Source organism: Cheilinus undulatus, linkage group 10 (assembly GCF_018320785.1).
Source record: "Cheilinus undulatus linkage group 10, ASM1832078v1, whole genome shotgun sequence".
In the NCBI taxonomy this organism is placed as follows: Eukaryota; Metazoa; Chordata; class Actinopteri; order Labriformes; family Labridae; genus Cheilinus; species Cheilinus undulatus.
The window spans coordinates 17,401,463-17,413,933 of NC_054874.1; the positions used below are offsets into that span (position 1 = coordinate 17,401,463).

A 12,471-nucleotide genomic window follows, 5' to 3' on the forward strand; every position below is an offset into this window, starting at 1 on the left:
CCTCTTTTTCTGTGTGAGAGAAAACCAGAAAAGAGAGAAAGTGAAGGAGATAGAAAGAGAGAAGGCCCGAGGGCATTGCAAGGCCCTGCTGAGGAATGATAACTGAACTCTGCAGAATTAAGATGAGCCGGCACGCTCACAAACACACACTCGTATGCACAATCGCACACAGTTACACAGTGCTGCTCGGGCTTCAAAGACACCCAGCTCCAGCCTGCGTGCAGCCCCCCGTTGGCCAGATAAAACCCAGACAAAGAGAGAAGGGAGGGGAGGGAGAGGGACGAACAAATCGACTGCTTCTTCTTCTTTTCCTCTTGTCCGATGCTGGCACTGACAGAGAGACATGGCAGCCCAGCAGGCTGCTGTATCTCCATGGGTGTCACTTCATTTCCATGTCTTTCACCGGCTGTCCAAAGAGACACGGACCGTATTAACCCATAACCCCAAACACTGACAGTTACATTATTCAGCCTGCCCGAAACGACCTGGAAGGATATCTTCCTTAAGAATGAATGGAGATATTTTCTGCCTTAAAAAATAGCAAATCCTGAAACAACTCCTCTTACTGCATAGAATTTTAAATCAATTTCTCCTTTAAATGGCACAATGACTACAGATAAAAAGCAAAAAGTACTCTATTTGTGCTTTGACAGAATCCTGAATGAAGACTTAATATCATACTTTAAAGCTCTATGCTTGATCTTTTTTGGCTACAATCTGAAATTATTTTTCCTCCTCCTGCGTTCTCCTCATGTGCAGATTTCACAGCCTCTAAACAGGATTGCCACAGTCCCGGCCTGTCCTCCAGGTTGCTGTGATCCCCTGGCCAGCCAGACAAAGAGGGCCGGACACGCTGAACACAGCACTAATCTACTATGGCAGACACACACACATGCTGCCCTACGTGACTGCCTGCTTTGTGTGAAAATTAAAGAGGTAGCGGAGTGATAAGGAGGGTGGGGGTGGGGGGGTGGGGGGGTCAGAAAGGATGATCCCTTCATGGTCGTCACCCCCCTGCACATAACCATCACTCATTCTCACTTTTCTCTATGCTCAAAACTGTCCTATGATTGTGTTTGTGGATGGCAGTGTTTAAAATGAGAATACAGTCATCAGATATTAAAAATGGACAGTTGTAGCAACTTCTGTGGTTTCTGATCAGAAATAGTAGGTGTTACTAAGAAGTTTATTGAGGATTAAAGGCATTATAGCTTAATGACCAAATGCTTTATGTTGATTTAATCAGCTTATCTGAGCTCTACTTTTCCAAATTTCACTCGATGTGCCAATTAAGAGCAGACCTCCATCATAGAGATGACACACTAGAAAAAAAATCACAGTTTATTAGCTCAAAAATGAAAGATGGATAACTCATATTAAGCCTCAGTCTCAGGGCTTTGCCATTATTTATGCTGACTCACTGCCAAACTGTCATGACTTAGGCTAGCCATACTCAATGATTTGAGGTCCAGTTTTAGGCCCGATTCAAGACTTGTCAACTTTTTCTTTGTCTAAATCATTGATATATGTTGGAATATGTTTAATGTGGAGAACAGATGAATGCCTGCCCAGAGTTTGCAAAAAACTCCATATGAAAGAACAGTGTTTTACATTGAGGATAGGTCTCTGTCTAGCCACTCTGCCATGAGCTCAGATCAGTGGAAGACTGCATTGATGTTTGTCTTTCTGGAACTTTGTCCCATCTCCACACAGGATCTCTGGAGCTCAGTCACAGTCATCATCGGGTTCTTGGTTACCTCTCTACTAAGGCCCTCCCCCTCGATTGCTCAGTTTGACCGGGCAACCAGCTTTTGGAAGAATCCTGGTTGTGCCAAACTAATTCCATTTGAGAATTATGGAGGCCACTGTGCTCTGAGAAACCTTTAGTGCAGCAGGCACCCCACATCTGTGCCTTGCAACAATCCTGTCTCTGACTCTGAAGGCTCTGTTTCTGCTCTGATATGCATTGTCAGCTGAGGCCTTCTGTAGAGAGGTGCGTGCCTTTCCAAATCATGTCCAATCAATTCAGTTTACCACAGGTGGACTCCAGTCAAGGTGTAGAAACATCTTGGTGAAGAACAAGAGAAATGGAAGGAGCCTGAGCTAAATTTAAGGTGCTTTGGCTGAGGGTCTGAATACTTATGACAATGTGACATTTCAGTTTTTTATTTTTCATAAACTTGGAAAAAAATCTGCAATTCTGTTTTCATTTTGCCATGATGCAGAACTGAGTGTAGATTAATGGGAATTTTTTTTTGACTGTGGCATAAGACTGTAAGACTGTGATTTTTTGGGGCCCTTTTCATGGAAAATTGAAAATTATGTTTCTAATATTTGGAAATTTGATTTGATTCTTTTGGGGGAATGTGTTGAAATATTTTAGTATTCTAATGGAAAACTGGGACATTTATGTGCCAATTTGGGGGAATTTATTGGGAATTTGGGGGGTTATGTTCTTTGAATTTTTCAAAAATTTCCATTGAAATTTCAGGGAACTTGTTTTTAACTTTTCAAGGAGTTTTCTATTATTTAGATTGAATTTTGGTAAATGTATTTGTCAGTTCTGGGGAATCTGATAAGAAAATTGGGGTATTTACTTGAATATTTTCAGGAATTTACAAGGAACAACTGGCTAACGTACAGCCAAAGCATCTGCTCTAAAACTGATCCGCGTTTTCCTGCAGAATCAGGACCTTCAGGAGATTTGTGATCATTTTTGGTCAAAACTTCTTCCTTTTTAAGGACAAGGCTGGGCTTTTAAACATGTTAGAACCTTCTGACACCAAATAAGAGGGTAAAAAATAAACATGCATTCCAAGCTCAGGTCTTAGCAGGACAAAGTTTAGATCAAACATTTTTTAAAATTTGGTTTACAGTTCTTATTGAAAAGGTAGTTGTGCGTCCTAAGGCTAGTCTTCTTTTTTCAGTCTCCTTAAGCTGCAAATGAATCAGAAGCAGTAAGAAAAATCGTGCTGATGCCACACTCATTGGAGTTAACTTGGACAAACCTTCAGTTTCTACAAGCCTCAACCTGAGCTTGGAAAAAATCAAGCCCAAAATCAGGCTTAGCATTGTCCAGTATGTTGCTAGCTGTTTCCCTGTTGTAATAGTTATCACTATTTCAGAGCTAACCTGGTTTTAGCCTTGCAGCTTTTAATTTTCCATAGGCTGCTCAGCATACTAATATGAGATTGGAATGAATGTCACTGTGAGAAAACAAATTGCAAGGTACCCAAAAAAAGAATATTCTGTCTTCATTCTAACCTGCCATGTGCCTAGGGTCCAAACTGCAAAAATGTCACACACCAGCAAGACAAACATGGAGCTGTTTGCATGACTTCATGTGACACCTTGTGTAGGTGGTGTTAAACCTGACCCTTACCCGTAGCGAGGTGATCGTCGACGGGTTTCTGATCCGTCCATCCTCATCCTTCAGGTTGTAGCCCTCTGGACGCTTGTCTCTCTCGCTTATTTTCCACAGTTTCACCGTCTTGTCTGGGATGGATACATCACACAAACACACAGAGACACACACAAACCAAAAATACAGTTAGATCACAGCTCACTACAGTGAATCACAGATCCAAGATGGATGCGGGGGGTTGGGCAGCCAATCTGGCATGTAGCTGGGCAGCAGCCAGCGAGAATGATGAATGGTGGCTCCTGTGAACATTTTCATGTCACTGATATCAATCTACAAGTTGACTACATTTCCAGGCTGCAGTGTACGCTCCCCCTGAAAAAGCCATCTGGGCGCTTTTCAATCTGCATCACACAGACACCAGTTACATCCCATCTCCTCGCTCTGCTGAAGGGGGATGGCGGCAGCAGTCGGGTTGTTTCCTATTTTTTTTTTCCTTTTAATTTCCGCTGTGAATATTGGTGTCAGAGCAGCGAGGCCAACACCACAGGAACCTCAACCATCTGCTCCAGCCACCGCTAGCACTTCTGTAGCAGTCATGCATGAAGCCCGCAATCTGCAAGACGTCTCTCTGCTGATGTGTTTGTGTCTGTTTGATTCAGTGTGCACACATAGTGTGTGGTGGCTGCACACACTTTGATAAACGTGTGTGTTCGTTTTGTGGCAGCCATGCATGAACTTAAAAATCTGAAACGTGTATGCTGGTGGCATTTGCTCATCCGAGCAAACCACCAATAAATGCACACGAGTAAAAACGGCATTTTCATTTGATCAAAATATCATCTCCCTCTGCGTCTGCCGTACATCTGACCATTCTGCAGAGTGAGGGATGATTCATGAGTTCTCACTTTCATTGACTCATAACAACCAAATGTCCACATTGAAACACATCCTCGTGACAGGTTGATGGTTTCTATAGCTGTCTTTCTACTTGTGCGGCAGAACCAGGATCATCTAAGGTAACCTACTTACCGTTGGTGGAGAGCAAGAAGTAGGCGGCATTCTGCTGAGGAAGCCATTTGATCTTGTTGATCTTCTCCTCAATCTCCAAACTCTTCAGGTAGTCAAACTCTGGCTCGTGGCTCTGAAATGTGCTGTAAACATTGTACTCCCCTCGACGTTGGGGCTGACTCTTACTCTGCAATAGAAAGAGAGATAAAAATACAGAGTGAACAACCTGATTACCGTAAACTCTACAAGATTCAACTCTTTGGAACAAATATGTGACAACAACATGCAGTTTTTGAGAGAGAAATCAATGCTGGTGTAAATGTGTGCTCTATTTTCCTCTGAATGCCTCCCTTTCAGTTAGAGGGGTCTGTGGAGCGTACATGTCTGACGGACACTCTCACAGACCGCTTATCTGAGAAGCCTATCTCAGAAAAGAAGTACCAGCAAATTACATAAGTACCAGCGGTACAACATATTTACATTTTTAGATATGCATTTCTTTATGATTCAGCTATATTCCTAAACAAAGTCTGGCCGTTACATTCATGAAATAACCACATTACCAAAAGACTAAGAAACATTTCAGAAATAAAAAAAGAGAAAGGTCAAACATCTAATCTAGGATTAAATTATGTATAGACCCGTTGTAGAGGCAGTTACAGTACATGAACAGTGGCTTACTTTAGCTTTGTTAACTTCAGCTAAAGGTAACAAATCTATGCTGGCTTGGTAATTAACATTACTTCCTAAATCAATGTAGCTGAGTCAGTTTTCACAGAGTGAGCTTTGGCAATGTTTACATACTTAGCTTACATCGCTGCTTTGTGAGTTTAGCTGTACCTACGTAAGCGACACAGCTATTTAGCCATTATCTATAGCTAAGTTAGCTTTAGCTCTGCGATTGACTGGCAACCAGTCTAGGGTATACCCTGCCTCTCATCCAGTGACAGCTGGGATAGGCTCCAGGCCCCCATGACCCCAAATGGGATAAGCGGTATAGAAAATGGACGGATGGAAGTCAACTTTAGCAGAGTGAGCTCATGCAAACGTGGCTAAAGATAACTTAACATAAATACATAGCTTATGTAGCTGCTTTGTGAGCTTAGCTTTAGCCACATTATCTACTTTGGTTACACAGCTAACGGAGCTATAAGCTACAACATTCTTTCTATGCTAGAAAGTTTTCATGGAGGAAAAGATTTTTTTTCTGTGAAAGCAGACTGTTTACTCAGCGTTATTAAACATGTTGTAATCAGGCTTTGCATGGCAGGTTATTAACTTCTCTCTTGGGTATCCTTACTATTACCTTAACCTCTACCCTGACCTTTAATGGAAGTTTAATCTGTTTTTTTTTTCTAAAGTTTTAGTGTGTAAACAAACATGCTAATATACAAGGATGGTAAGAGTACAGAAATATTGTACTAAAGTAAAAGCAGCATTACTTTTATTTAAATGTACTAATGACTGCCTGTCACGGTAACATTAGCCCAACAGCAGGCCACATTCTTGTTGTTGACATAAAGCCTTGACCTCCTCTTTTTGACATTCCATTTTTTTTACTCAGTAACAGATGATATTTAAAAGAAGGAAAGTACAACACTTTGATCGTTCATCAAAATGTACACAAGTAAAAGTAAAATTATTGAGTTTTAAATAACTCAAAAACATACAAGTACCCCTAAAAAACTACTTGATTACAATAAATATACCTTGTCACTTCTCACCCCCACTGATGTGCAAATCTGGAGGTGGTGTACATAGGGAAGGTTCTGGTCTTAGTCTTGTTTAACATCAGCATGTTCGAATTGTTACTGTAAGCTTATTAGCATGCTATATTTAGCATATATCTCAAAGCACCACTGTACCAGAGCTTAGCCAATCAGAGGCATTGGCTTGTTGCTGACTCTTGAGAAGAAAACTGTTATAAAAAGAGTGTGGTTACATGGACTTGGGTATACCACTTTATCTTTTTTCTGTATCCTGTTTTGTATTTAGGCATGTATAAATCAAAGCCTGGATTCAGAAACTGAGATGAGACCTTATCCTGATTTTGAGGATTTTTATTTTTGAACTATTTACTACATGGAGAATTAGACAGAAAACTGGATTGTGTAGAAGAATTTGAGTTTGTGTTGCCCTTTTCTAGTGGCCTGAGAACCTTTTACAGCACAGGCCATACATACTCAGACACCAATGACACAGCAGAGGGAGCAAACTGGTGTTCGGTGTCTTGTCCAAGGACATGTGTCTGCAGGATCAAACCAACCTTCTGCTTGAGAGACAATTGACTATATCTCCTGAGCCATAGTAACCCCATGTACAGTAAAAATAAAAAGTATCAACTCCCTTGGATGTTCTGCCCTTTTATTGATTTTATAAATCAATCATGGCCAATATGGATTGAGGTTTGGGCTTTGACTCGGCTACTCCAGAGCATTCACCTTGTTGCCTTTAAACCAATTCTGTGTAGCTTTCGCTGTATACCTTGGGTCCTTGTTCTACTGGAAAAAAAAAATCTTCTCCCAAGCTGTAGTTCTCTTGGAAACTGACTAAGACTTTCCTCCAGGATTTTTCTATATTTTGCTGCATTCATTTTGGTCTCTACCTTTACAAGCCTTCAGGGCTAGCTGCAAGAAGCATCCCCACAGCATGATGCTGCCACCACTGTAGTACATAATGGGGATGGTGTGTTTGTGGTGATGTGCAGTAACATAGCGTCTTTTCTGATGGCCAAAAGCACCACTCTGGTCTCATCGGACAAAATAACTTTCTCCCTGTTGACCATGGAGTCTCCCACAGGCTTTTTGCTGAACTTAAGTTCAGATTTAATATGAGTTTTCTTCAACAGTTTCTTTCTCTTTGACACTCTCCCATAAAGCGTTGACTGGTGAAGAACCTGGGCAACAATTGTATGCAGAGTCTCCTTCATTTCAGATGCTGAAGCTTGTAACTCCTTCAGAGTAGTCATGCGTGTCTTGGTTGCCTCTCTTTCAAGTCTCCTTGTACAGTTTGTGAGGACAGCCTGATCTAGGCAGATTTACACATGTGCCATATTCCTTCCATTTCTTGATGATGGATTTAACTGGGAAACAGGGAATTTTCATTGCCTTGGAGTTTTTTTTTGCATCTATCCCTGACTTATACATTTCAATAACTTTTTTTCTGAGTTGCTTGGAGTGTTCTTTTGTCTTCATGGTGTAATGGTAGCCAGGAATACTGATTTACCAGCGACTGGACCTTCCAGACACAGGTGTCTTATAGTACAATTACCTGAGACACATTCACTGCACTCGGGTGTTCCTCAGTTCACTAGTTGTGAGACTACAAGCACCAGTTTGCTCAACCTCTGTTGTCATTTTTAAAGGGGGCAAACATTTATGCAATCACCTTTGTTACATTACATATTATAGCTGAATTATATTGGCAATGATTGATTCATAAAATCAACATCCAAGAGAGTGAATTCTTTTTATAGGCACTGTAAATGCATCACCCCATATTCTGACAGCTGATGAATCCCTGTCCCAGTAATGAAAGAATCAAATATAATCAGAAGCCTAGATGAGAGAAAGAATCACCCAGGCTACAGGACAGCACCAGTCACTACTGGTGCTGGCAGTGACAGGCTGACACCTGTCAGAGGTGATAACATGTTTAAAATGTGCTATTTCTTTCTTCTCCTGTTGCAGTAGGTGAGGCGGATACACCTTATCTGCACTGTGATAAGCCCAAAATAAGCTACACTGGTCTCATGTTTCTTACATTTGACAATGGTTGCAGTTTTGCTGGATGATATAACTATTGCAGGTGTCTGTGCAGGTAAGATGCAGTAATCAGAAACTGGTATACCACTATTTACCATGTATGAAGGGATATGAATAACCAGGTTTCTCTATGTGCATATAAACATTGTATCCTGAATATCACTAGAAGTGAGATAAAGCTAATAACCAAGAAACTCATGTCCATGCAAACACACTCACTGATGTTCTTGTTTGCCACCTTATTGAATTAATGTAAATTATTAATCCATGTAAGATAGGATGCACAATGCACTATTTGCTCATTTTTCTGAGTAACTGAGAGTGAATTTTTAAAAATATTTTCCAACCCTAGCATCTTAACTGGAATTTATTATATAGTTGTGGTTTTATACAATGTTTCTCCATGTAACACAAGTTTTAAGTACGCCTCAAACATTGCTTCTTTATGGAGATTTTTTCCAGTTGTAGTTTTAAGATATTCACTGCCGAATTTCCATCAAACAATCCCCTAATTACACCTCCTTTCTCGCTAGTTATCTAAAAACAAACAATCGGAGTTGTTTCAAGGCTGTCCGGTCCTCTCAGCAGAAGGCCAGCATAATTAGCGCTGCATTGTTGGCATTTCCTACCTCCTGCTCCCTCTGGAAGACAACCACTCTGCCTCCTTTATCCCCGGTGGCCAACAGCTCCCCCGATGAGTTAAACTCCACCGTTGAGATAATGTCAGCTGAAACACAGGAAGCAGAGCAGAGAGAAAGGGGGGGAGAAAATGTCAGCATGGACGTGCACAAAGCTGTCAAGGTATCAGTCAGACAAAACGAAAGACCTTTTCAGTGAGATCAGGCAGAGAGAAAACATGTCAGAGGAAGAGAAGGCGAATGTAGTAGAGAATTCACAGAGGAGGTTCCAGCACAGATACCCTAGTTTGGTGAAATATGGGTCAGGAGAAGCGGCTGCATGAGTCACTGCATGATATCAACTAATTGTCTGAGTGAGGTGAGCCAATCTGTGTCCTTTAATAGCACTCCTGCTTTTTCAGAGACCGCAGCCACACTAATAATCCCATTCACCTCTCTCCTCCTGGCTGTAGGACCCCGTGCTGCTAAGTGGCTCTCCTGCTCCTTCATTAAAAAACACAGTTGCACCCTTTAAACCATGCTGCAGATACATGTCTGTAGAATTGTAGCATTCTCTTTAACTCTAAATCTCTGCAGTGCATCAACAGGAAATTAACAGCAAGAAATAACTGCTCCTGCATTTCCAACATTTCTCTTCATTGCCCCAAAAGTAAATAACAGACACCTACCCTTAAGGTAGCTTTTCCTCTCCTCCTCAAAGACATACATCTGCATGGATTTAGGAGAGGCTAATGGTGACTGTAATTAATATACAGCCCTGGGCTAAAAAGGCACAGCATAATGTCTGTCTGTCACACACAGGCAAAAACACACACTGCAGGAGAGGCTAGCCCTCTGTTAAACAGTGACAATAATATTAGGCAATGAGAGAGAAATAGAGAGGGAAAGAGTGAGTGCTTGTTGTTTTGTACCCCCCACGCCCTCTATGGACCTGCTACTGGCGGAGCGCTGAACAGGAGAGGGGAATGTTGCTATGGAGACCGTTTCCATCTCTAGCGGCAGTCAGAGGGGTGTATATGTGTGTGCCAATAGCTCTCAGACTTTAGTTGCTGATGCTAGCTGTAATTCAGCAGACAGAGAGAGTGCTGCAATAGAGTGAAAACCTGCTACTGCATCTGGGGGAGTATGTGCAGCTCAATGCAGCAGCAGCAGCACAACTTCAGACAATAGAGTCCCTGCAGACTCTTCTGCTCACATAAAGCTGCTGTGCATCGTGAAAATGACTAAGCGGCCTTGTGCCTGAATGCCTGTGTGTCCTCTACTTGTTTCATTACATTGTTGCACAGAGGCAACACTCAGCAACGACACCAGAGGGATTCTTACAGCCATGTGTTGATAATAAGGTGAGGTGGGAGGGGGGGATCTTAATCATACTTGAATCTGGAAGCTAATAATGTTTCACAGACAAGACACACTCCGGCCTAATTACATTCTGGAGAACCCCGCTGACACACCTTAGTGCTGTGACATACAACCCTGCATGAACATGTATGTAAATATCTGATGCAAAAGTTATTAGCTTTCCTGAATTTGAATGAATCAACCTTGTGCATGCTCAGAGATCTCTTGTGCAACCCCCCAGTACTATATGATTGTCTAACTGTGCCAGGATACTTCACATCTAAAACCATACAGTTTAAGGTTTTATACTAATTAAAGCACCTAACTTAAAAGAAATAACATACATCTTATAAGAAAGGTGTGTTAGGGGGAAATAAATCCATTGTAGACAACATTGTTGTCTGTAACTGTGCAGTAAAGAGGTATGAAGGGGTTTACCTGATATTTGACACTAAAAACTAGGTGTCAAGTTTTTGTATTTGTACCAAACTATTACAGTTTGGGCATTATGGTTAAGTGCATGCTGTAGCATGATGAATATATCAACTACAAATGAAGACAGAACAAAGCATATGTAGAAGTACACTTCAAATCTAACTGATCATACAGCCTCTTTAACCCTTTCAAAGACACTCATTGAAATACTCTGAAATAAAAAAAAGAGACCTTTAATATTGTTAAATGACATCACATGACTTTTCTTTTACTTTTGTCACTTTTCTATATATTTTACATGATTATAGTACAAATTTAGGCAAACAAAATGACCATATATAGTTCCTTGCTCTAAATGCAAACCAAGTTTTTTGCAAACTCCAAGCAGGCTTTCATGTGTTTTGCACTGAGGAGAGACTTCATCTAGCCCAGATCAGCGGAGGGCTTCAGTGATGTCTGTCCTTCTGGAACTTTGTCCCATCTCCACACAGGATCTCTACAGGTCAGTCAGAGTGACCATTGGGTTATTAGCTATCTCTCTTACCAGGGCCCCTCAGTTGCTCAATTTGGCCAGGCAACCAGCTCTTGGAAGAGTTCTAGATGTGCCAAACTTCCTTCATTTGAGAATTATAGAGGCCACTGTGCAGCAGAACTTCTTTGTAGCCATCCCCAGCTCTGTACCTTTTAACAATCCTGTCTCTGAGCTCTGCAAGCAGTTCCTTTGACCTCATTGCTTGGTTTTTGCTCTGATCGTCAGCTATAAGGCCTTCTAAAGAGAGGTGTGTGCCTTTCCAAATCATGTCCAATTAACTGAATTTACCACAGGTGGACTCCAATCAAGGTGTAGAAACATCTCAGCAAAGGTCAAAGGAAATGGGAGGAACCTGAGTGAAATTTCAAGTGTTTTGCAAGAGTCTGAATACTCATGAAAATAGGAAATTTCAGTCTTTTACTTTTATTCGATTTGCATTTTTTAAATTCTGTTTTCACTTTGGGATGGGGTACTGAGTGTAAATCAATAAGAATATTTTTTTTTTTTTTTCGACTGTAGCATCAGGCATCTGCATCCACTAGTACATGTTTGCAGTTAATGCAAGTTAAAAGCAATATCTCATGTTGTTGATGTTATTCTGAACTTTTTCCCCCTAGGATGATGGTTACATGGCACTACCTGGATCAACAATGAGCATTCACACAGCTCCCTTCTAGCGTTATGGAAAATCAAGTAAAACATTTCAAAAGGTGGGTGATGCTATTTGAGTGTCTTTATAAAAAGCACTGCTGATGAATACTGTAAAATGAAGCACACAAAACATAAACCAAAGAAAAAAGGCAGGGTTTGATGACCCACTCTGCCTGCCATACCACCCAAGTAGAATACCATCAACTTCAAGCTTGAATTGTACTGAGCCATGACCCCACAGCAGACCTAGAAATAGAACTGTGACCTCATAAAACATTAGATTTTTTTTTAGCAAAGTATAAAATTCTGGTATAATTCGAGCCCTGCAGCACACATAGGCACATTCACGCTCATGCACACACACAACTGGCACAATAGTGTCTTCCCCAACACCATCAGGCTAAAGTCACTGGTGTGAGTCGAATTGAATCGGCTTAGAGGTCAGCTTTTTCAAATCAATGCTTTTCTCTCTTTTTGCCCTTCCCACTCTTCTTTTTATTTCTCTGTCTCTCTCTCGCTACCCTCTTCCTCCCTCATCTCCCTTCCACCCTCATCACCATCACATTAAGCCACTGAGGAGAAACAGTAATTGATGGGTGCCGTTTAACGAGTTTACACAAGGATACATCCTTCAATCATCTCAATGAATGAGGAATTGAGAAGAAGCGGCGAAGCAGAAACTTAGAGGTTACATGATGGAATGCTTCCTTAAATGAGTTTTTCTTTATGCAAATGTGT

General features: G+C 41.2%; 1 protein-coding gene across 2 annotated transcripts in view; it reads right to left on the minus strand.

Moving 5' to 3' along the window:
* Nucleotides 1-12,471, minus strand: part of ppp2r2ba (protein phosphatase 2, regulatory subunit B, beta a) — an 84,301-nt gene that overhangs the window by 12,106 nt on the left and 59,724 nt on the right. For both annotated transcript variants that reach the window (XM_041798159.1, XM_041798160.1), the window contains exons 2-4: nt 8,766-8,863; nt 4,394-4,559; nt 3,383-3,495 (exon numbers count right to left, since the gene is read on the minus strand). In XM_041798159.1, coding sequence (XP_041654093.1) covers nt 3,383-3,495; nt 4,394-4,559; nt 8,766-8,863 — 377 coding nt within the window. The remainder of the gene's footprint in view (nt 1-3,382; nt 3,496-4,393; nt 4,560-8,765; nt 8,864-12,471) is intronic.